The sequence below is a fragment of the Oncorhynchus tshawytscha genome, linkage group LG05 (assembly GCF_018296145.1).
Source record: "Oncorhynchus tshawytscha isolate Ot180627B linkage group LG05, Otsh_v2.0, whole genome shotgun sequence".
NCBI classification, from domain to species: domain Eukaryota; kingdom Metazoa; phylum Chordata; class Actinopteri; order Salmoniformes; family Salmonidae; genus Oncorhynchus; species Oncorhynchus tshawytscha.
Window position 1 is genome coordinate 1,154,962 of NC_056433.1, and position 24,225 is coordinate 1,179,186.

Consider the following 24,225-nt stretch of genomic DNA (forward strand, 5'->3'; position numbering starts at 1 on the left):
ATTTACAAACGCAGTATTTGTGTTTAGTGATTCCGCAAGATCAGAGGCAGTAGGGATGGCAACGCATAATATTGATAGGTGTTTGAATTTGCAACTAGCTCTCACAGTCTCATATCAGAATGAGACGTTCAACCACATTTCAAAGTGGTTAAGGTTTATAACTTTATATCGCTGGATTTGAACTTGCAACCTTTGGAATCAGCTGCTTACGACCACCCGCCATCCCTGTCTACAAGGCCTAGCAAAACTGAAACCCAATTGAAGGTAACAGAACTCACTGTTGCCTCTAGTGGCTTGTTTCCACGTCATCTCCCGACTTCCATAGACATGGATGAATGTCAAATACTGACTTGTATAATGGGGGACCTGCCTGAGCATTCAAAATGTAACGGGTAATTTTTGTGTCAGGGAAAAGGTATGGGAGTAAAAAGTTTATATTTTCTTTAGGAATGTGGTGAAGTAAAAGTAAACGTTGTCAAAAAATATAAATTTCTCAAAAAACGACCCTAAGTATTACATTACTTCGTTATTTTATACCACAGCGACCTTGTACCCCAGCACATTGACTCGGTACCACTACTGTACTGTACAGCCTCATTATTGTTATTTTATTGTGTTACATTTTTGGGGGGGTAATTGTCTTACTTTTTAAAGGTAGATTCAGCGATATGATGTACACGCAGAAAGTAAACAGTATACTGGTCCAGTTGACTACCATGCTGTAACACTGTGGCGGGAACCTGTGCACATGCGTGCTGCTGGTGGCAACATCATTTCGCTGAGTCTACCTTAATTCTGCATCGTTGAGAAAAGGCTCAGAAGTAAGCATTTCATGGTAAAGTCTACACCTGTTGTATGTGACAAATACATTTGAAGTCAATTTGATTTGGTTTCTCTATAAGAGGGATATTAAGGTGTAATAACACTGTCCGGTGGTTATTGTGTCTGTCTTCCTCAGGGGGCTCCCTTGCGGGGGGGTTGTAACTGACAAAACATGCAGAGCATGTTGGGCGGTGGTGTGAGAATACGCGCTCTGCACCGGGGCCATGATTCATTCACGAGCCCCCTTCACCATTTAACACCGGACAGCTCGAGGAGGTGGGACTTCGGTGAGATCAGGGCTCAATTGGACGGGAGGCAGAATAATTGACAGCTGACAGCCCAGCCCTACAGCAGCCCTCAGATTATTTACACTTTCTAAAACTGGGGCCACTGCGGTCCGCATGCGCTCAGCTCACACACATCAGAAGGTCTATTTCACTTGCAGCTAACGTCTCATAGCTGCGTCCAGTTGGAGAGAGAGAGAGAGAGAGAGAGAGAGAGAGAGAGAGAGAGAGAGAGAGAGAGAGAGAGAGAGAGAGAGGGGGAGAGAGTGTGTGTATTTGGTCACTAGGACGGTATGTACGGTGCCCCAAAGTCAGTCCTGAACGGGCCGTAGCTCAAGGAGAGAGAGGAGCGTCCGCTATTACGGTGGAGGCCCTTGGGGTGAACTTTTCACTTCATTTCACTTCTGTTTAGAGTGACTTTTTCCTTATTTCCTTTCCTGCGCCTCTCCCTGGTCGGGCGGTTGGTGGAATGGCAGAGAAGCGACGCTCCCCGTGCACTCTGAGCGTCAAGGCGCACGCGTTCTCGGTGGAAGCTCTGATCGGGTCGGAGAAGAGACGGAAGCTCGGGGAGGACGACACTAGGGTGTGCTTTCTCGAGGAGGTCACGGAGGTGTTGGAGCTGCCCAGTAACGGAGGGGAGAGAGAGGAGAGGGCGTGCAACCGCGCCAGCGACCGGGGCAGTGAGATAGAGTGCGTTAGTGACGGCTCCCGTAAGTAAAGACTGTTACCATGGAGTGGTGACACCAAAGACGACTTAAAATACATTCACCACCACTCCCTAGAAAAATGCACACTAAACGGAACATTTAATAATTACATATGAGGCTACAACTATTCTAACAGCGACTCATACGCAGGCGAAACTGATGTAGGCCTATCCTGTTACTTGCCGGATAAATCTAATCTAGTTTTTCTTGTTGACCTGTTTTTATTGCTCGTTGTTGTTGTTGTTGTGGGTGGTGGTTGTTTATTACTGCATAGCCTCAACAATAAGACAATGATTGTATGAACCGAATGATTGACGTGAACTAAATTACCACTAGAATGAATTAAAAATAAAATTGATTACCTGCAATAACCAAGTAGGCTATACAAATATCCTAATAATAATAACAACAATAAATACAAATACTGTTATAAATATAGTCTAAACTTGAACATAATTACAGATTATTTACAGAACCAAATGCACAGAGTAAGGGCCTAATATATTTATCTGGGTTCAGAAACACAGAGCATTTTAAACCTGCATTAAAATGTATCTGGTTTAAACATTAATGAGGGGCTGATATGTTTGCCGCTCTATTGTAGAGATATGATATAATATCCGGTTATTGGTCGAGTAAATAGAACGGCTGTGCACGTGACTAATCAGCCGCTTTACGAGTCTTGTTACAATCATAAACACGCCAATTAGGTATTACCGGCAGGAAGATGGCCTCGGATGAGGACCGTTATACGAACGGGGTTTAGACTCGCGTTAAAAGCACAGAAACACAACAAACTGTTCTATTGTAAATTAATAAAAAATATAATCCAAACTATTCCATATCAACCTAACTGTATCTGTTAGAAAATAGTGTTTTTTCTTCAATGTGGTTAAGCCTGGGTGTTTTGCACTGTGCTGACTGTGATTCTATAGTCCTTATATATTACTTCTTATTATTATATATTACTGTATTCTACATGAATATAATATGTATTTCTATTTGACCGTTATTTATCCAGGGAGTCCCATTGTCAGATCTCTTTTAACAGGCGGGGAGACCTTTCCATGACACACACGTTATAATAGCCTATTCATAGAATTGACTCAAATAAAATATAATATAATTTCATTGTCAATCAAAGGATGGTAATTTGTCTTTGGCCTCACCGTGATAATAGATGATAACATAACAGGAGAGATAATATGGTCCTAAAATAATATTTAACCGTAGCGCTATAGTTTCTTACATTTACGCCTGTCTGGTTGTGGGCTGACCAATACAGAACATATATTGTTATATTGTCTGCGGCCTGAACACCCATTTTGACAGCAACACAAATGCTCCAGTCTAGTCAGGTCTGCTCCAGTCTAGTCAGGTCTGGTCCAGTCTAGTCAGGGCTGGTCCTGTCTAGTCAGGGCTGGTCAGGCCTTGTGACTCTAGTGGAGCGGAACAGACACGGCCGTTTGGCGACGAACAGAGAGCCATGATTATTATAACTGATGGGGCAATGACACACACGCACACACGCACGCACCTAAACACACACACACACACACACACACACACACACACACACACACACACACACACACACACACACACACACACACACACACACACAGACTATACTTTAGACTCACTGCAGTCACTACTAGCCCGTACTAGGATACTAGCCTTTACCAAACTACTACATTAAAACAAGACTGTGTTGCTCGTGACTGACCCGGACTGTCTTTCCGTAGTGGAGAGCTGTGACGTGCTGTTGGAAAGCCCCCACCCAGAGGCCCGAGCCCAGCGTGCGCCACCGGTAACAGTAACGGTTCCCGGAGAGGAGATGCGCGTGGACTTGCAGGGCTCCGACCTGTGGAAACGGTTTCACGAGATCGGTACAGAGATGATAATCACGAAGGCTGGCAGGTGAGAGAAACGACACGGTAACGCAGAGGCTAAAGAAACAGTCAATGAAGAAGAGGCCTTTGTCTTGAACTTTAAACAATGTGCAGATATTTTACACGAGCTTTCTGCTGTGACGGAAAAGGGTTATTATTTTTTATTTAAACATGTTTCAAATTAACTGGTCCTTCAATGTTGCAGTTATGACGCAAGGATTATTAAGTGTCTTAACAGAAATGTAAAGAAGATTTACCGTCTAATCACAATTTGTTTGATTTAACCGGATTGATCAGAAACAAAACAAAATGGTTTAATTATAAGGGAAATACTGTGAACAGAATTGTTTATGAAAAGTTTACGCAAAATTACACAAAACCACCTTTGACTAAATATAATAATAATAATAACAGTCATGTTTTATTATAATGTTATAAGGTACTATTGTAATGTTGAAATAATATTTTCGCCAATTCTGTCGTGGCCTATAGGTCTACCAAGCATAATTATATATTAGGCCAAAGTGCTGATATTTATATCAATGTGTGAGAAATTAATATTTCATGGCACGGAAATAAATAATCTGAACAATTGTAAAAACGACCAAACGGACTATGTTGCGTCTCTTTACACAGGCAGTGTTGGGTAACTAATCGAAATATTTAGTAAGCTACATATTTTATGTATTTTAATGTAACTCTATTTCTTGTCTCTCTCTCCTCCCGGTGCAGACGGATGTTCCCCGCTATGCGCGTGAAGATCTCGGGTCTGGACCCCCACCAGCTGTACTACATTACCATGGACATTATCCCCGTGGACAACAAACGATACAGGTTAGGAATATAACACAAAAATAACTATTATATAGGCCTAAACTATACAACTAATATAGGCATAACAACCCCGTAGACAACACATTATACTGCTGCTACAGGTCAGGAATTAAACTATGCTAAATCCCTTTCTGATAACCTATACTATTGCAGGTATTTCTGCAAACGTTTACATATAGATTAACTATGCTAGGCTAGAAAGGCGTCTTGGTTTCTTTGATATTATAGCATAAAAACCTTGAGAGGTTTATTAAAGTTGTAATTGTTTGTGTCTGGTGAACTGGGAACAAAGCGGAACAAATGGCGGTTGGGAACGGTCTGTCAGTCAGCGATGTGTCCTTGTGCGGTTTGGGAATAAACGCCTTTTGGACAGCAAACCTCCCAGTCCTGACGGTCAAATAACAAATGCTCCAATAAAATGAACACAAAACACAGTGTTGATGTTATTTCTCTTTTTCTCTGTGTATGTGTGTGTGCAGGTACGTGTACCACAGCTCCAAGTGGATGGTCGCGGGAAACGCGGACTCCCCAGTGCCGCCGCGTGTATACATCCACCCGGACTCTCCGGCTTCCGGTGAAACGTGGATGCGTCAGGTGATCAGCTTCGACAAACTCAAACTGACCAATAACGAACTGGATGACCAGGGACATGTAAGTTACCTATTTATTATAGATGTTTATATATGCAACACGCAACATTATGATGACTTTATTATTACTTGGACTAAATCTATTTAATTTGGTGGATGGAATGATGGATATATTGACTGATTGATGGATATGTTGACTGATTGATTGATTTATGAGCTACTGGTAAATCTTGATCAGAATGCTATTTGTATGAAGTGACTTTAAAGTGGAAAAACTTGAGGAAAGGGGATTTCAAAAGAAGGAATCTGAAATGTGAAGTTAATATTCTATAACATGTTTACTTTTAGATGTACAGAAGATGTTGTGTTTGATAAAAGGACAGAAAATGTAAATATTCTGAATGGAAGGATCGTGTTTATTGAGGTCATGTCTTGATTGTTATCAGAGGAAATAGATCACATTTTCCCCAGAAGTTTAGTTTAGTTCATTGGAGTATTTTAAAAATCATTGTCAACAGTGAGCTGTAAACAGACGGAAACCCTCAGGCTGGACTAAACTGTGATTGGCCGTTCAAGAGGAACTGTTTGTGTGTTTCTGTGTCTGTGTGTGTGTGTGTTTCTGTGTGTGTGTGTTTCTGTGTGTGTACGTGCATGCCTATGTGAGTGTGTATGTGCAAGTATGCGTCTGTGTTTTATGATGTGAGAGAATAGCAGGTAATTCCATTCATGTGTAATTGTGTAGTTCTTCTGCGGTATAATGATACCCTAACCGTGCTGTGTGTGTGTGTTGTGTGTGTGCTGTGTGTGTGCTGTGTGTGTGCTGTGTGTGTGGGTTTGTGTGTGCCGTGTGTGTGTGTGTGTTGTGTGTGTGCTGTGTGTGTGCTGTGTGTGTGTTGTGTGTGTGCTGTGTGTGTGTGCTGTGTGTGTGTTGTGTGTGTTCTGTGTGTGTGTGTTGTGTGTGTGCTGTGTGTGTGCTGGGTGTGTGTTGTGTGTGTGCTGTGTGTTGTGTGTGTGCTGGGTGTGTGCTGTGTGTGTGTTGTGTGTGTGCTGTGTGTGTGCTGTGTGTGTGTTCAGATCATCCTCCACTCCATGCATAAGTACCAACCGCGAGTGCATGTGATTCATAAGGAGCGTGGCGAGGAGCTGTCTCATGTTAGAGCCGTTCCCCAGGGAGACGGAACCAGAACACTCAGCTTCCCAGAGACCACCTTCACCACTGTCACCGCATACCAGAACCAACAGGTAACCTTTACACAACATTCACACAGCCATACCAGAACCAACTGGTAACCTTTACACAACATTCACACAGCCATACCAGAAACAACAGGTAACCTTTACACAACATTCACACAGCCATACCAGAACCAACTGGTAACCTTTACACAACATTCACACAACCTCTAATGTCTAAACAACCATATCCGAGCCTTAAATGTCCAATGCAGCCATTTTTATCTCAATATCAAATCCTTTTTGGGTAACATGGAACCATACTGTGATTGTTTTCAATTCAAATGGTCAAAATAAACTAAATAGAGTCCCAGAAAAGAGCAATTTTCTGAAGCATGAATTTTGCTAGGACTGTCTGGGTAAAGTCTGTCAAAGTAAATACAATATAGCAAGTAAAACACTGGAATGGTAGTTTTGCAATGGAAGAATGTGCAAAGTAGAAATAAAAATAATGGGGTGCAAAGGAGAAAAAATAAATAAATAAATTAAAATGAAATACAGTTGGGAAAGAGGTAGTTGTTTGGGCTAAATTATAGGTGGGCTATGTACAGGTGCAGTAATCTGTGAGCTGCTCTGACAGTTGGTGCTTAAAGCTAGTGAGGGAGATAAGTGTTTCCAGTTTCAGAGATTTTTGTAGTTCGTTCCAGTCATTGGCAGCAGAGAACTGGAAGGAGAGGCGGCCAAAGAAAGAATTGGTTTTGGGGGTGACTAGAGAGATATACCTGCTGGAGCGTGTGCTACAGGTGGGAGATGCTATGGTGACCAGCGAGCTTGTGCTGCGGGCAATAAAAGGCCACCTATGTCTCAAGTTTTGATGGAGCATGCAATTGGCATGCTGACTGCAGGATTATCCACCAGAGCTGTTGCCAGATAATTGAATGTTAATTTCTCTACCATAAGCCACCTCCAAATGTGTTTGAAAACAATTCGTAGTACGTCTAGCCAGCCTCACAACCTCGGAACACGTGTAACCTTGCCACCCTAGGGCCTCCACGTCCAGTGTCTTCACCTCCAGGATGGTCTGAGACGAGCCACCCAGACAGCTGATGAAACTGTGGGTTTGCACAACTGAAGAATTTCTGCACAAACTGTCAGAAATTGTCTCAGGGAAGCTCATCTGCATGCTTGTCATCCTCACCAGAGTCTTGACCTGATTGCAATTCGGCGTTGTAACTGATTTCAGTGGGCAAATGCTCACTTTCGATGACCACTGGCACGCTGGAGAGGTGAGCCCTTCAAACTGGTACAGTTTCAACTGTACCAGGCAGATGGCAGACTGTACTGGGCAACAACGTGTTTTTGACTGCACTGGGAAACAACGTGTTTTTGACTGCACTGGGAAACAACGTGTTTTTGACTGCACTGGGAAACAACGTGTTTTTGACTGCACTGGGAAACAACGTGTTTTTGACTGCACTGGGTCTTTAAGACAACCATACACTAACTTCTATACCACCGTCACCTCACTGTCTACCAGAACCAACAGGTAACCTCCATATAATGTTTAAATTATATTCACCTAACATTCACACAACATTTAGATAATATTCAGACAACCACTACCCTCTACACTGTCATCACCCACCAGAACCAGCAGGTAACATTCACACAACATTCAGACGATCATACTAGAACGAACAAACAACCCTAACCTAACCTTCGGTCGTCATACAGCTCAGAGAACACAGCAAAGGGAGTGGCATGGGATCAGGCTTTGACTGTAGAAAGTACAAGAGAAACATACTGTTAAAAATCCCCCTTGGTGGTCAGAGAGAGGGACAGAGAGAGAGACAGAGGGAGAGTGACAGAGAGATAGAGAGAGAGAGGAAAGAGAGAGAAAGAGAAAGAGAGAGAGAGAGAGAGGGAGAGGGACAGAGAGAGAGAGAGAGAAAGAGAGAGAGAGAGAGAGAGAGAGAGAGAGAGAGAGAGAGAGAGAGAGGAGAGAGGGACAGAGAGAGAGAGGGACAGAGAGAGAGAGAGAGAGAGAGAGAGAGAGAGAGAGAGAGAGAGAGAGAGAGAGAGAAAGAGAAAAGGGAGAAAGAGAAAGAGAAAGAGAAAGAGAGAGAAAGAGAGAGAAATAGAGAGAGAGAGGAAAGAGAGGGAGAAAGAGAAAGAGAAAAGAGAGAGAGAGGGAAAGAGGGAGAAAGAGAAAGATAAAATAGAGAGAGAGGGAAAGAGGGAGAAAGAGAAAGAGAAAGAGAGAAAATAGAGAGGGAAAGAGGGAGAAAGAGAAAGAAAGAAAGAAAGAAAGAGAGAGAGGGCGAGAGAGGAAAGAGAGAGAGAGAAATGTAAAACACAGCACACACACACAGCACACAATGTAAACATATGTTTCTCATGCCAATAAAGCCCCTTTGAATTGAATTCAGAGAGAGAGAGAGGGAGAGGGCAAGAGAGTTGTAAGGTTCTAAGGGGCAGTGTGGAACGGGGCGGATGGAGCTCACACAGTGGACATTTTGGTCTCTACTGGTCTCTACTGGTCTCTTCTGATCTCTACTGGTCTCAACCGGTCTCTAATGGCCTCTACTGATCTCTAATGGTCTCTGCTGTTCACTTTTGTACTCTACTGCGATCAATTGACACCCTTTACCATGGCACTTTGAGATTTATTTTAAACTGCAAAACCCTTACTGGTCTATTTTGGTCTCTACTGGTCTCTTCTGGTCTCTGCTGGTCTCTTCTGGTCTTTACTGGTCTCTTTTGGTCTACTGGTCTCTACTGGACTTTGTGGTCTCTACTGGTCTCCTTTGGTTTCTACTGGTCTCTACAGGTCTCTTCTGACCAATCCTTCTCTACTATAATGTTTACAAACAGGAGAAGGATGTACAGATCATTCCCAGACCAATCCTTTTTGTAACTGATGTTTGAGGGAATCTGACAATATGCTAATATGGTTGTGTTGCTTGTGTTGTTGTTGATGGTCTGATGTTGTGGTTGTTGTTGTTGTCTTCAGATCACCAGGTTGAAGATTGACAGGAACCCATTTGCTAAAGGCTTCAGAGACTCAGGCAGAAACCGGTGAGTTCCTCTACACATTACTGGATAGTTACAGAGACAGAGCATGGGTTGTGTGTATATACAGTACCAGTCAAAAGTTTGGACACACCTACACATTCCAGGGATTTTCTTCTTTCTTTCTTTCTCTCTTTCTTTCTTTCTCTCTTTCTTTCTTTCTTTCTTTCTTTCTTTCTTTCTTTCTTTCTTTCTTTCTTTCTTTCTTTCTTTCTTTCTTTGTCTCTTTCTTTCTTTTTACTTTTTTCTTTTTCTACATTGTAAACAAATCAGAATATATTTTATATTTGAGATTCTTCAAAGTAGCCACCCTTTGCCTTGAGGACAGCTTTGCACACTATTTTCATTCTCTCAGCCAGCTTTATCAGGTGGTCACCTGGAATGTATTTCTATTAACAAGTGTGCCTTGTTGAAGGTTCATTTGTGGAATTTATTTCCTTCTTAATATGTTTGAGCCAATCAGTTGTGTTGTGACAAGGTAGGGGTGGTATACAGAAGATAGCACTATATGGTAAAAGACAAGTCCATATTATGGCAAGAACAGCTCAAATAAGCAGAGATACGACAGTCCATCATTACTTTAAGATATGAAGGTAAATCAATATAGAACATTTCAAGAACTTTGAAAGTTTCTTCAAATGCAGTCGCAAGAAACATCAAGAGCTATGAAGAAACTGACTCTCATGAGACCCAGAGTTACCTCTGATGCAGAGGATAAGTTCATTTGAGTTACTGCTAATATGTAAATGCTTCACAGAGTTCAAGTAACAGACATATCTCAACATCAACTGTTCAGAGGAGACTGTGAATCAGGTCTTCATGATCGAATTGCTGCAAAGAAACCATTACTAAAGGACACCAATAAGAAGAGGAGACTTGCTTGGGGCAAGAAATACGAGCAATGGACATTAGACCAGAGGAAATCTTTCCTTTGGTCTGGTGAATCCAAATTTGAGATATTTGGTTCCAACCACTGTGTCTTTTTGACCACACATGCGGATGATTTCCGCATGTGTGGTTCCCACTGTGAAGCATGGAGGTAGTGGTGTGATGGTGCTTTGCTGGTTACACTGTCAGTGATTTATTTAGAATTCAAGGCACACTTAACCAGCATGGCTACTACAGCATTCTGCAGCGATACATCATCCCATCTGGTTTGCGCTTAGTGGGACTATGATTTGTTTTTCAACAGGACAATGACCCAACACACCTCCAGGCTGTGTAAGGACTATTTGACCAAGAAGGAGAGTGATGGAGTGCTGCATCAGATGACCTGGCCTCCACAATCACCCCACCTCAACCCAATTGAGATGGTTTGGGATGAGTTGGACCGCAGAGTGAAGAAAAAGCAGCCAACAAGTGCTCAGCATATGTGGGAACTCCTTCAAGAGGGTTGGAAAAGCATTCTAGGTGAAGCTGGTTGAGAGAATGCCAATAGTGTGCAAAGCTGTCATCAAGGAAAAGGGTGGCTACTTTGAAGAATCTAAAATATGTTTAGGTTTGTTTAACCCTTTTTTGGTTACTACATGATTCCATATGTGTTATTTTACAGTTCTGATGTCTTCACTATTATTCTACAATGTAGAAAATAGTAAAAATAAAGAAAAACCCTTGAATGAGTATGATCCAAACTTTTGACTGGTACTGTATATATACAGCGAGGTCTATAATTATTGACGCCCTTGATAAAGATGAGCAAAATAAGTGTATAAAATAAATAACACAAATACTGAGCTATGTTGAATGGCCCAAAAAATTGTGAAATTATATAATTTTATGCTTATACAAATGCTCAGAGAAAGAGACAAAGTAAAATAAAAAAAATCCTAAAAAAAGGTAGGGGTTAAAATTATTAACACTGGTTTCTTTCAATACCTTTCAATACCTCACCTTGAGGATAACGACGCTGAGCCTTTTTATAAAATGTTTTATAAGTTGGAGAACACATTGGGAGGGATCTTAGACCATTCCTTTATACAGACTCCTTCCATATCCTTGATTATCCTTTGTCTGTGCTTATGGACTGACCTTTTAATGGGTTTCAAGTCCGGAGACTGAGATGGCCTCTGCAAAATGTTGATTTTTGTGGCCAATTAACAATTTCCTTATGGATTTTGATGTCTGCTTGGGGTTACTGTCTTGCAGGAAGCTCCACTTGCGTCCAAGTTTCAGCCTCCTGGCAGAGGACACCAGGTTTTTGGTTAAAATCTCCTGTTACCGGGTAAAGTTCTTGAAGCCATTGACCTTAACAAGGGCCCCGGGACCAGTGGAATAGCCGCATTACATCACAGGTCCACATTTTACAGTAGGTATTGGGTTCTTTTCTGCTCATGCCTTCTCATTTCGATGCCAAACCCACCACTGGTGTGCGTGGCCAAAGAGATCTATTTTTGTGTCATCTGACCAAAGCACCGGTTCCAATCCAAGCTCCAATGCCGTTTAGCCAACTACAGACGTTTACATTTGTTGGATGACATGAAAATAGAGTTCTTTTGCCACGCACACCAGTGGGTTTGGCATCGCAAAGTGAATGCACGAGCAGAAAAGAACCCCATACCCACTGTAGAATATGGTGGTAGATGTTTCATGTAATGCGGCCATTTCGCTTCCACTGGTCCAGGGGCCCTTCTTAATTTCAACGGCACCAAGAACTCTACCAAAACCTGGTTTCCTTTAACAGTAGGCTTTCATTGTATTTTCTATCAGGTTTTAGATATTCAGAGACGTTCAGAGAGAGAGGTTTTTTAAATCCATAATAATAATTGCCCCCCTGCCAACAAAATCATATTTAAACCATTATATTTATAACACCATCATATAACATCACATTCTCATAAAGCTACAGGAATATTAATACAAACAACATTAGCAGCATTAAAACAACAAATATGTTTACATAAAAACACACATCTAACATATCCAAATATGGTTGAGTGTTTTTAACATTTTTATATATATTTCATTTGAAATGAGTGTCAAAATAATATGAAAACTGCTTAGTTTGTGAAGATACTGTATATATGTTCTTATGCACAACGCAATGCAACGCCTGGATACAGCTCTTAGCTGTGGTATATTGGGCATATATCACAAACCCCTAATGTACCTTATTGCTATTATAAACTGGTTACTTACATAATTAGAGTTGTAAAAATACATGTTTTGTCAGCCAATCAGTATTCGGGGCCTGAAACACCCAGTTTATAATATTAGATATACACTACATAGCCAAAAGTATGTGGATAACCTTTCAAATGAGTGGATTCGTCTATTTCATCCACACCCGTTCATCCACACCCGTTCATCCACACCCGTTCATCCACACCCGTTCATCCACACCCGTTCATCCACACCCGTTCATCCACACCCGTTCATCCACACCCGTTCATCCACACCCGTTCATCCACACCCGTTCATCCACACCCGTTCATCCACACCCGTTCATCCACACCCGTTCATCCACACCCGTTCATCCACACCCGTTCATCCACACCCGTTCATCCACACCCGTTCATCCACACCCGTTCATCCACACCCGTTCATCCACACCCGTTCATCCACACCCGTTCATCCACACCCGTTCATCCACACCCGTTCATCCACACCCGTTCATCCACACCCGTTCATCCACACCCGTTCATCCACACCCGTTCATCCACACCCGTTCATCCACACCCGTTCATCCACACCCGTTCATCCACACCCGTTCATCCACACCCGTTCATCCACACCCGTTCATCCACACCCGTTCATCCACACCCGTTCATCCACACACCTTTTCAACAAATCAGTTCGTCAAATTTCTGCCCTGCTACAGCTGCCCCAGTCCACTGCACGTGGTGTTTTTGTGAAGTGGAAACGTCTAGGAGCAACAACGGCTCAGCCGTGAAGTGGTAGACCACACAAGCTCACAGAACGGGACCACCGTGTGCTGTAGCACGTAAAAATCATCTGTCCTCGGTTGCAACACTCACTACTGAGTTCCAAACTGCCTCTGGAAGCAACGTCAGCACAATAACTGTTTGTTGGGAGCTTCATGAAATTGAGTTCCAAGCCTAAGATCACCATGCACAATGCCAAGCATCGGCTGGAGAGGTGTAAAGATCACCGCTATTGGACTCTGGAGCGTTCTCTAGAGTGAGGAATCACGCTTCACCATCTGGGAGTCGAAAGGACGAATCTGGCCAAGACAACCCTACCTGCCTGAAGTTTGGTGGAGGAAAAATAATGGTCTGGGGCTTCTTTTCATGGTTCTGGCTAGGCCCCTTAGTTCCAGTGAAGGGAAATCTTAATGCTACAGCATACAATGACATTCTAGACGATTCTATGCTTCCTAATCTGTGGCAACAGTTCGGGGAAGACCCTTTCCTGTTTCATCATGACAATGCCCCTGTGTACAAATCCATCCACCTGACAGATAATCCACCCACCTGATAGATAATCCATCCATTTGACAGATAATCCACCCACCTAACAGATAATCCACACACTTGACAGATAATCCATCCACCTAACAGATAATCCACCCACTTGACAGATAATCCACCCACTTGACAGATAATCCACCCACCTGAGAGATAATCCACCCACCTGACAGATAATCCATCCACCTAACAGATAATCCATCCACCTAACAGATAATCCATCCACCTGACAGATAATCCATCCACCTAACAGATAATCCACCCACCTAACAGATAATCCATCCACCTAACAGATAATCCACCCACTTGACTGATAATCCATCCACCTGACAGATAATCCATCCACCTGACAGGTGTAACATATTATATACAGTATGTAACTGTGTGTATAATATACACTTTTTAACTGTGTGTATAACTTATTGTATAATATACAGCATAACCGTGTGTATAATATACAGTATATATTACTGTGTGTACAACATACAGTATATAACTGTGTGTGAAATATAAAGTATGTATCTGTGTGTATAATATACAGCGTAACTGTGTGTATAATATACAGTATAACTGTGTGTATAATATACAGTATAACTGTGTGTATAATATACAGTACGTAACTGTGTGTTTAATATACAGTATAACTGTGTTTAATATACGGTATAACTTATTGTATAATATACAGTATATAACTGTGTATAATGTACTGTATATAAGTACGTGTATAATATACAGCGTAACTGTGTTTAATATACAGTATATAACTGTGTGTATAATATACAGTATATTACTGTGTGTATAATATACAGCATAACTGTATGTATAATATACAGTATGTAACTGTGTGTATAATATACAGTATGACTTATTGTATAATATACAGTATATAACTGTATTTATAATATACAGTATGTAACTCTGTGAATAATATACAGTATAAATTATTGTATAATATAGAGCATTACTGTGTGCATTATATACAGTATGTAACTGTGTGTATAATATACAGTATATAACTGTGTGTGTAATATACAGTATGTAACTGTGTGTATAATTTACAGTATGTTTAATATACAGTATAACTTATTGTATAATATACAGTATGTAACTGTGTGTATAATATACAGTATATATTACTGTGTGTATAGTATACATTATGTAACTGTGTGTATAATTTACTGTATATAACTGTGTGTATAATATACAGTCTGTAACTGTGTGTTTAATAAACAGTATATCTTATTGTATAATATACAGTATTTAACTGTGTGTTCCAGGATGGGTCTGGAGGCTCTAGTAGAATCCTACGCTTTCTGGCGTCCGTCTCTAAGATCCCTGACATTTGAAGACATCTCTGGAATTAAGCAAGGTAAGACATAGTTTCTTAAAACCTCCATTGAAACAAGAATCATCCAACCTAACTTAAAAAGAAATATTAACAACTTCCTGTTGTTACTGGTCTTACTGTTGTATTTGTCTAACTGTTTTACTGGTCTGACTGTTGTCTTACTGTTGTACTGGTCTTACTGGTGTACTGCTCGGACTGTTGTCTTACTGTTGTACTGGTCTGACTGGTGTACTGCTTGGACTGTTGTCTTACTGTTGTATTGGTCTGACTGTTGTACTGGTCTTACTGTTGTAATGGTCTTACTGTTGTACTGGTCTGACTGTTGTCTTACTGTTGTACTGGTCTCACTGTTGTACTGGTCTGACTGTTGTCTTACTGTTGTACTGGTCTATTGTTGTACTGGTCTGACTGTTGTACCGGTATTGCTGTTGTACTGGTCTGACTGTTAAACTGGTCTTACTGTTGTACTGGTCTGCCTGTTGTACTGTTCTTCCTGTTGTACTGGTCTGACTGTTGTACTGCTCTGACTGTTGTACTGGTCTGACTGTTGTCTTACTGTAGTACTGGTGTTACTGTTGTCTTACTGTTGTTCGGGTCTGCCTGTTGTACTGGTCTTACTGTTGTCTGACTGTTGTACTGGTGTTACTGTTGTCTTACTGTTGTACTGGTCTTTCTGTTGTACTGGTCTGACTGTTGTACTGGTCTTACTGTTGTCTTACTGTTGTACTGGTGTTACTGTTGTACTGGTGTTACTGTTGTACTGGTGTTACTGTTGTACTGGTCTTATTGTTGTACTGGTCTTTCTGTTGTACTGGTCTTACTGTTGTACTGGTTTTACTGTTGTCTTACTGTTGTACTGGTGTTACTGTTGTACTGGTCTTATTGTTGTACTGGTCTGACTGTTGTACTGGTGTTACTGTTGTACTGGTCTTACTGTTGTACTGTTCTTATTGTTGCACTGATCTGTCTGTTGTACTGATCTTACTGTTGTACTGGTTTTACTGTTGTCTTACTGTTGTACTGGTCTGACTGTTGTACTGGTCTGACTGTTGTACTGGTCTGACTGTTGTACTGGTCTTATTGTTGTACTGGTCTGTCTGCTGTACTGATCTTACTGTTGTACTGGTTTTACTGTTGTCTTACTGTTGTGCTGGTCTTATTGTTGTCTTACTGTTGTACTGGTCTTATTGTTGTACTGGTCTGTCTGCTGTACTGATCTTACTGTTGTACTGGTTTTACTGTTGTCTTACTGTTGTACTGGTCTTATTGTTGTCTTACTGTTGTACTGGCTTTACTGTTGTACTGGTGTTAAAGTTGTACTGGTCTTATTGTTGTACTGGTCTTACTGTTGTACTGGTCTTATTGTTGTACTGACCTTTCTGTTGTACTGATCTTACTGTTGTACTGGTCTAACTGTTGTACTGGTCTAACTGTTGTACTGGTCTAACTGTTGTACAGGTCTTACTGTTGTACTGGTCTGACTGTTGTAACTGTCTTATTGTTGTCTTACTGGTGTACTGGTCTGCCTGTTGTGCTGGTCTTACTGTTGTACTGGTCTGACTGTTGTACTGGTCTTACTGTTGTTCTGGTCTTATTGTTGTACTGGTCTTACTGTTGTACTGGTCTTATTGTTGTACTGAACTTTCTGTTGTACTGATCTTACTGTTGTACTGGTCTAACTGTTGTACTGGTCTAACTGTTGTACTGGTCTTACTGTTGTACTGGTCTGACTGTTGTACCTGTCTTATTGTTGTCTTACTGGTGTTCTGGTCTGCCTGTTGTGCTGGTCTTACTGTTGTACTGGTCTTACTGTTGTACTGGTCTGACTGTTGTACTGGTCTTATTGTTGTCTTGCTGTTGTACTGGTCTTACTGTTATCTTACTATTGTACAGGTCTTACTTTTGTACTGAACCTAATGTTGAACTGGTTTTACTCTTGTCTTACAGTTCTACCCATCTTGATGTTGTACTGGACTTAATGTTGAACTGGTTTTACAGTTGTACTGGTCTTACTGTTGTCTTACTGTTGTCTTACTGTATTTCTCGTCTTACTGTTGTACTGGCCTTTCTGTTGTACTGGTCTTACTGACTATGACTGTGATATGTGGTCTTAGTTGTACTGACTGACTGTGATATGTGGTCTTAGTTGTACTGACTATAACTGTGATATGTGGTCTTAGAAGTATTGACTATAACTGTCATATGTGGTCTTAGAAGTATTGACTATAACTGTCATATGTGGTCTTAGTTGTACTGACTATAACTGTCATATGTGGTCTTAGTTGTACTGACTATAACTGTGATATGTGGTCTTAGTTGTACTGACTGACTGTATTATGTGGTCTTAGAAGTACTGACTATAACTGTCATATGTGTCTTAGTTGTACTGACTGTAACTGTTATATGTGGCCCTAGTTGTACTGACTGTGATATGTGGTCTTAGTTGTACTGACTGACTGTGATAGGTGGTCTTAGTTGTACTGACTGACTGTGATATGTGGTCTTAGTTGTACTGACTGACTGATATGTGGTCTTAGTTATACTGACTGTGATATGTGGACTTACTTGTCCTGACTATAACTGTGATATGTGGTCTTAGTTGTACTGACTGTGATATGTGGTCTTAGTTGTACTGACTGTGACTGTGATATGTGGTCTTAGTTGTACTGACTATGACTGTGATATGTGGTTTTAGTTGTACTGACTATAACTGTGATATGTGGTCTTAGTTGTACTGACTGTGATATGTGGTCTTAGTTGTACTGACTGTGACTGTGATATGTGGTCTTAGTTGTACTGACTATGACTGTGATATGTGGTTTTAGTTGTACTGACTATAACTGTGATATGTGGTCTTAGTTGTACTGACTGTGATATGTGGTCTTAGTTGTACTGAGTGTGATATGTGGTCTCAGAAGTACTGACTGTGATATGTTGTCTTAGTTGTACTGACTATAACTGTGATATGTGGTCTTAGTTGTACTGACTATAACTGTGATATGTGGTCTTAGTTGTACTGACTGTGATATGTCATCTTAGTTGTACTGACTGTGATATGTGGTCTTAGTTGTACTGACTATAACTGCGATATGTGGTCTTAGTTGTACTGACTGTGATATGTGGTCTTAGTTTTACTGACTGTGATATGTGGTCTTAGTTTTACTGACTGTGATAGGTGGTCTTAGTTGTACTAACTGACTGTGATATGTGGTCTTAATTGTACTGACTGACTGTGATATGTGGTCTTAGTTGTACTGACTGTGATATGTGGTCTTAGTTGTACTGACTGTGATATGTGGTCTTAGTTGTACTGACTGTGATATGTGGTCTTAGTTGTACTGACTGACTGTGATATGTGGTCTTAGTTGTACTGACTGTGACTGTGATATGTGGTCTTAGTTGTACTGACTATGACTGTGATATGTGGTCTTAGTTGTACTGACTGTGCTTTGTGGTCTTAGTTGTACTGAGTGTGATATGTGGTCTTAGAAGTACTGACTGTGATATGTTGTCTTAGTTGTACTGACTATAACTGTGATATGTGGTCTTAGTTGTACTGACTATAACTGTGATATGTGGTCTTAGTTGTACTGACTATAACTGTGATATGTGGTCTTAGAAGTACTGACTATAACTGTCATATGTCGTCTTAGTTGTACTGACTGTAACTGTTATATGTGGTCTTAGTTGTACTGACTGTGATATGTGGTCTTAGTTGTACTGACTGACTGTGATAGGTGGTCTTAGTTGTACTGACTATAACTGTGATATGTGGTCTTAGTTGTACTGATTATAACTGTGATATGTGGTCTTAGTTGTACTGACTGTGATATGTCGTCTTAGTTGTACTGACTATAACTGTGATATGTGGTCTTAGTTGTACTGACTGACTGTATTATGTGGTCTTAGAAGTACTGACTATAACTGTCATATGTGTCTTAGTTGTACTGACTGTAACTGTTATATGTGGCCCTAGTTGTACTAACTGTCATATGTGTCTTAGTTGTACTGACTGTAACTGTTATATGTGGTCTTAGTTGTACTGACTGTGATATGTGGTCTTAGTTGTACTGACTGTGATAGGTGGTCTTAGTTGTACTGACTGACTGTGATATGTGGTCTTAGTTGTACTGACTGACTGTGATATGTGGACTTAGTTGTCCTGACTATAACTGTGATATGTGGTCTTAGTTGTACTGACTGTGATATGTCGTCTTAGTTGTACTGACTATAACTGTGATATATGGTCTTAGTTGTACTGACTGTGATATGTGGTCTTAGAAGTACTGACTATAACTGTGATATGTGGTCTTAGTTGTAATGACTATAACTGTGATATGTGGTCTTAGTTGTACTGACTGTGATATGTGGTCTTAGTTGTACTGAGTGTGATATGTGGTCTCAGAAGTACTGACTGTGATATGTTGTCTTAGTTGTACTGACTATAACTGTGATATGTGGTCTTAGTTGTACTGACTATAACTGTGATATGTAGTCTTAGTTGTACTGACTGTGATATGTGGTCTTAGTTTTACTGACTCTAACTGTGATATGTGGTCTTAGTTGTACTGACTGTGATATGTCGTCTTAGGTTGTACTGACTGTGATATGTGGTCTTAGTTGTACTGACTATAACTGCGATATGTGGTCTTAGTTGTACTGACTGTGATATGTGGTCTTAGTTTTACTGACTGTGATATGTGGTCTTAGTTGTACTGACTGTGATATGTGGTCTTAGTTGTACTGACTGTGATATGTGGTCTTAGTTGTACTGACTGACTGTGATATGTGGTCTTAGTTGTACTGACTGTGATATGTGGTCTTAGTTGTACTGACTGTGATATGTGGTCTTAGTTGTACTGACTGTGATATGTGGTCTTAGTTTTACTGACTGTGATATGTGGTCTTAGTTGTACTGACTGTGATATGTGGTCTTAGTTTTACTGACTGTGATAGGTGGTCTTAGTTGTACTAACTGACTGTGATATGTGGTCTTAGTTGTACTGACCGACTGTGATATGTGGTCTTAGTTGTACTGACTGTGATATGTGGTCTTAGTTGTACTGACCAACTGTGATATGTGGTCTTAGAAGTTCTGACTATAACTTTAATATGTGGTCTTAGTTGTACTGACTGTAACTGTTATATGTGGTCTTAGTTGTACTGACTGTGATATGTGGTCTTAGTTGTACTGACTGACTGTGATAGGTGGTCTTAGTTGTACTAACTGACTGTGATATGTGGTCTTAGTTGTACTGACTGACTGTGATATATGGTCTTAGTTGTACTGACTGTGATATGTGGTCTTAGTTGTACTGACCGACTGTGATATGTGGTCTTAGTTGTGCTGACTGTAACTATTATATGTGGTCTTAGAAGTACTGACTATAACTGTGATATGTGGTCTTAGTTATACTGACTGACTGTGATATGTGGTCTTAGAAGTACTGACTATAACTGTCATATGTGGTCTTAGTTGTACTGACTGACTGTGATATGTGGTCTTAGTTGTACTGACTATAACTGTGATATGTGGTCTTAGTTGTACTGACTGTAACTGTTATATGTGGTCTTAGTTGTACTGACTGTGATATGTGGTCTTAGTTGTACTGACTGACTGTGATAGGTGGTCTTAGTTGTACTGACTGACTGTGATATGTGGTCTTAGTTGTACTGACTGTGATATGTGGTCTTAGTTGTACTGACCAACTGTGATATGTGGTCTTAGTTGTACTGACTGTGATATGTGGTCTTAGTTGTACTGACTGTGATATGTGGTCTTAGTTGTACCGACTGACTATCACCTTAGGGGCGGCAGCGTAGCCTAGTGGTTAGAGCGTTGGACTAGTAACCGAAAGGTTGCAAGTTCTAATCCCCGAGCTGACAAGGTACAAATCTGTCGTTCTTCCCCTGAACAGGCAGTTAACCCTCCGTTCCTAGGCCGTCATTGAAAATAAGAATTTTTTCTTAACTGACTTGCCGGGTTAAATAAAATAAAAATGAGTTGACTGGAAGCTGGTCTGCATTAGAGTGTCTGTTAAATTAATAAAAGGTCAATGTAAAATGGAACTGATTAGTTTAGTTTTTTGATGTTACTCTGTGTCTGTCACTCTGCAGGAGCCCCGGGGCCCCATGGAGGTGTTGGATCGCCTCACCTGCTCTCCTCCTCTCCTTGCTCCTCCCCCTTTCAGGTATGGCCTCTCTCTCCCCCGGACTACACCTGCAGCCGGCCGACACACACACCCCTACATCGCTACAGTAACCTCCCCGAGCCTTTCCCCTCTCCTACGTCGCGAGGACCGTCAGCCTATGACAGCGAAGGATTCTGCTCTATGTCCCTCCCTCCCTCTCAGATTGGCTATCTACAAAACCCTGCCCACCAGGGTTACGGAAGTCTCCGCCTCCACTCCCCCTTACGGTCTCTACGGTTACGCCTTCCCCCCCTCCCCCCGCCTCATTGCCAGCCCAGACAAGATGGCGGCTGCTTCTGCCGCTGCAGCCAATCAGAACCCTTTTCTCGGCTCCTCACCCAGTGGAACCCTGGCGGACAGTCTGGGCATGCTCAGTGGAGGCCAGCAGGCCAACTTCCTGTTTGACTCTCGGACGCTGGGAATGGCTGGCAGCCAGTCAGGGGGAGGGGCTTCACAGGTCACTACCCACATGGGCTGAGAAATACTCCGACCCTGACCCCCAGGGTTGCTATCGCAAATAGCTGCTTTTCCGGGTAGGAAATGGGTTTGGAACTCTGGAATAAATCACCAGCCAATGAGGATTGATGAGACATCTCACGGACCTATGAGGAGACAGAGAGAGATGGAGAGATGGAGAGAGAGAAACAGAGCGAGACAGCTTTAGTGACGTTTGTGTGAGTGCTAAGAAAGATAAAGAGAGACCGTCAAACTCCGCTGACTAATGGGATATTGTTGTTGTTGTTGTTTGTAAGTATGTTATTAAAGGACTAAATAAACAGAAGCTTCTGAGAGACTGAAACAGCTGCGTTGGAGGAGATCTGGGGGTCTGATACAAGTCTGGAGACCTGAGAGAATAAACACACCCACCAACAAGCCCCGGAGCTGGAGCTTCAACATCTGGAAGAATCGGGAAATAAACACTACGAACACTTCAGCACCTGTGGTTTCCTATACAGCGTCTCTGAACAGTTATAACCTCACACAGCTCCTAGGAACAGAGTTGACACAGTGAGAGGTCTCCTATACAGCGTCTCTGAACAGTTATAACCTCACACAGCTCCTAGGAACAGAGTTGACACAGTGAGAGGTCTCCTATACAGCGTCTCTGAACAGTTATAACCTCACACAGCTCCTAGGAACAGAGTTGACACAGTGAGAGGTCTCCTATACAGCGTCTCTGAACAGTTATAACCTCACACAGCTCCTAGGAACAGAGTTGACACAGTGAGAGGTCTCCTATACAGTGTCTCTGAACAGTTATAACCTCACACAGCTCCTAGGAACAGAGTTGACACAGTGAGAGGCCTACTGAGATATATGAATGCTGTTATAAAGGACTGTATTCCCATGCCAAAGATACAGTGTCAGTCAATCTGCAATGTTTCCCTATTCCTTATGTAGTGCACTTCTCCTGGCTGGAAACCTATAAAGCAGCCCTATGAAGCTCTGGCCTAAAGTAGTGCACTATACAGGGAATAGGACTCTGGCCTAAAGTAGTGCACTATATAGGGAATAGGACTCTGGCCTAAAGTAGTGCACTATATAGGGAATAGGACTTACATCACATGTTGTGTGTGTGGCATGTTTTAATTATTTGACATAGAGGTGTCATAACTGCTTATAACCTTTATACATAATGAACTGTGTTAATGGTGGGTCATGTGACCTAACGCACTTACTGCCAACACACACACATGCACGCACACACACACACACACACACACACACACACACACACACACACACACACACACACACACACACACACACACACACACACACACACACACACACACACACACACACACACACATTTCCTGCCAACCCACAGCGTTCTGCCTGGCCTCTGTCTATGCCGGACAAGCAGCTTCATGAGCCAAAAAAAACAATAAAAAGTATAATATTATTACACACTAACCATCAGAGAACCTGTTTCACACAGATCCTTTTTGTAATATATCAAGCATCAAATATGTGTGAGTGAGAGAGAGAGAAATATGTGTGTGTGTGTATGAATCTCAGAAACAGAAGTCCAAACCCTTGTAAACAGAACATTTCAAAGGTTAAAGGTTAAGGTTTGGGAAGGCTTAAAACAAAAAGGCAACAAATGTAAAACAAGTGTCTATCTGCTGAACACGCAGAGCCATAAACCAAGCATCCTGACCTATATACTGAACTAAAATATAAACACAACATGCAACAATTTAAACAATGTTATTCAGTTAATGTAAGGAAATCAATCAATTGAAATAAATAAATTAGGCCCTAATCTATGGATTTGAATACTGGGCAAGAGCGCAGCCATTGGTGTGCCTGGGAGGTCATATGAGCCAGGCCCACCCACTGGGAAGCCAGGCTCAGCCAATCAGATTTAGTTTTTCCCACAAAAGGGCTTCATTAAAGAGAGAAATTCTCCTCAGTTTCATCAGCTGTCCGGGTGGTTGGTCTCAGAAGAACCCACAGGTGAAGATGCCTGATGTGGAGACCCAGGGCTGGTGTGGTTACACGTGGTTTATGGTTGTGAGGTCAGTTGGATGTACTGACAAATTCTCTAAAAGGATGCTGGAGGCGGCTTATGGTAGAGAAATGTATATTAATTTCTCTGGCAACAGCTCTGGTGGACATTCCTGCAGTCAGCGTTCCAATTACACACACCCTAAAATCTTAAGACATCTGTGGCATTGTGTTGTGTGACAACATTGCACATTTGAGAGTGACCTTTTATTGTCCCAGCCCAAGGTGCACCTGTGTAATGATCATGCTGTTTAATCAGCTTCTGGATATGCTGCAACTGACAGGTGGATGAATCATCTTGGCAAAGATAGGGATGTAAACAGGGATGTAAGCACATTTTTCACAACATTTGAGAGAAAAAGGCTTTCTGCATA

The 24,225-nt window shown here is 41.5% G+C and overlaps 1 protein-coding gene across 1 annotated transcript; it reads left to right on the plus strand.

Moving 5' to 3' along the window:
• On the plus strand, positions 1-23,901 carry tbx18 (T-box transcription factor 18). The gene is given in 9 exon segments (XM_042321310.1): positions 1-1,816; positions 3,559-3,733; positions 4,438-4,539; positions 5,019-5,190; positions 6,204-6,371; positions 9,316-9,380; positions 15,076-15,167; positions 21,264-21,562; positions 21,564-23,901. Coding segments are annotated over 9 exon segments (1,566 nt in total). The 5' UTR covers positions 1-1,575; the 3' UTR covers positions 21,816-23,901.
• Positions 23,902-24,225: the final 324 nt, after the last annotated feature.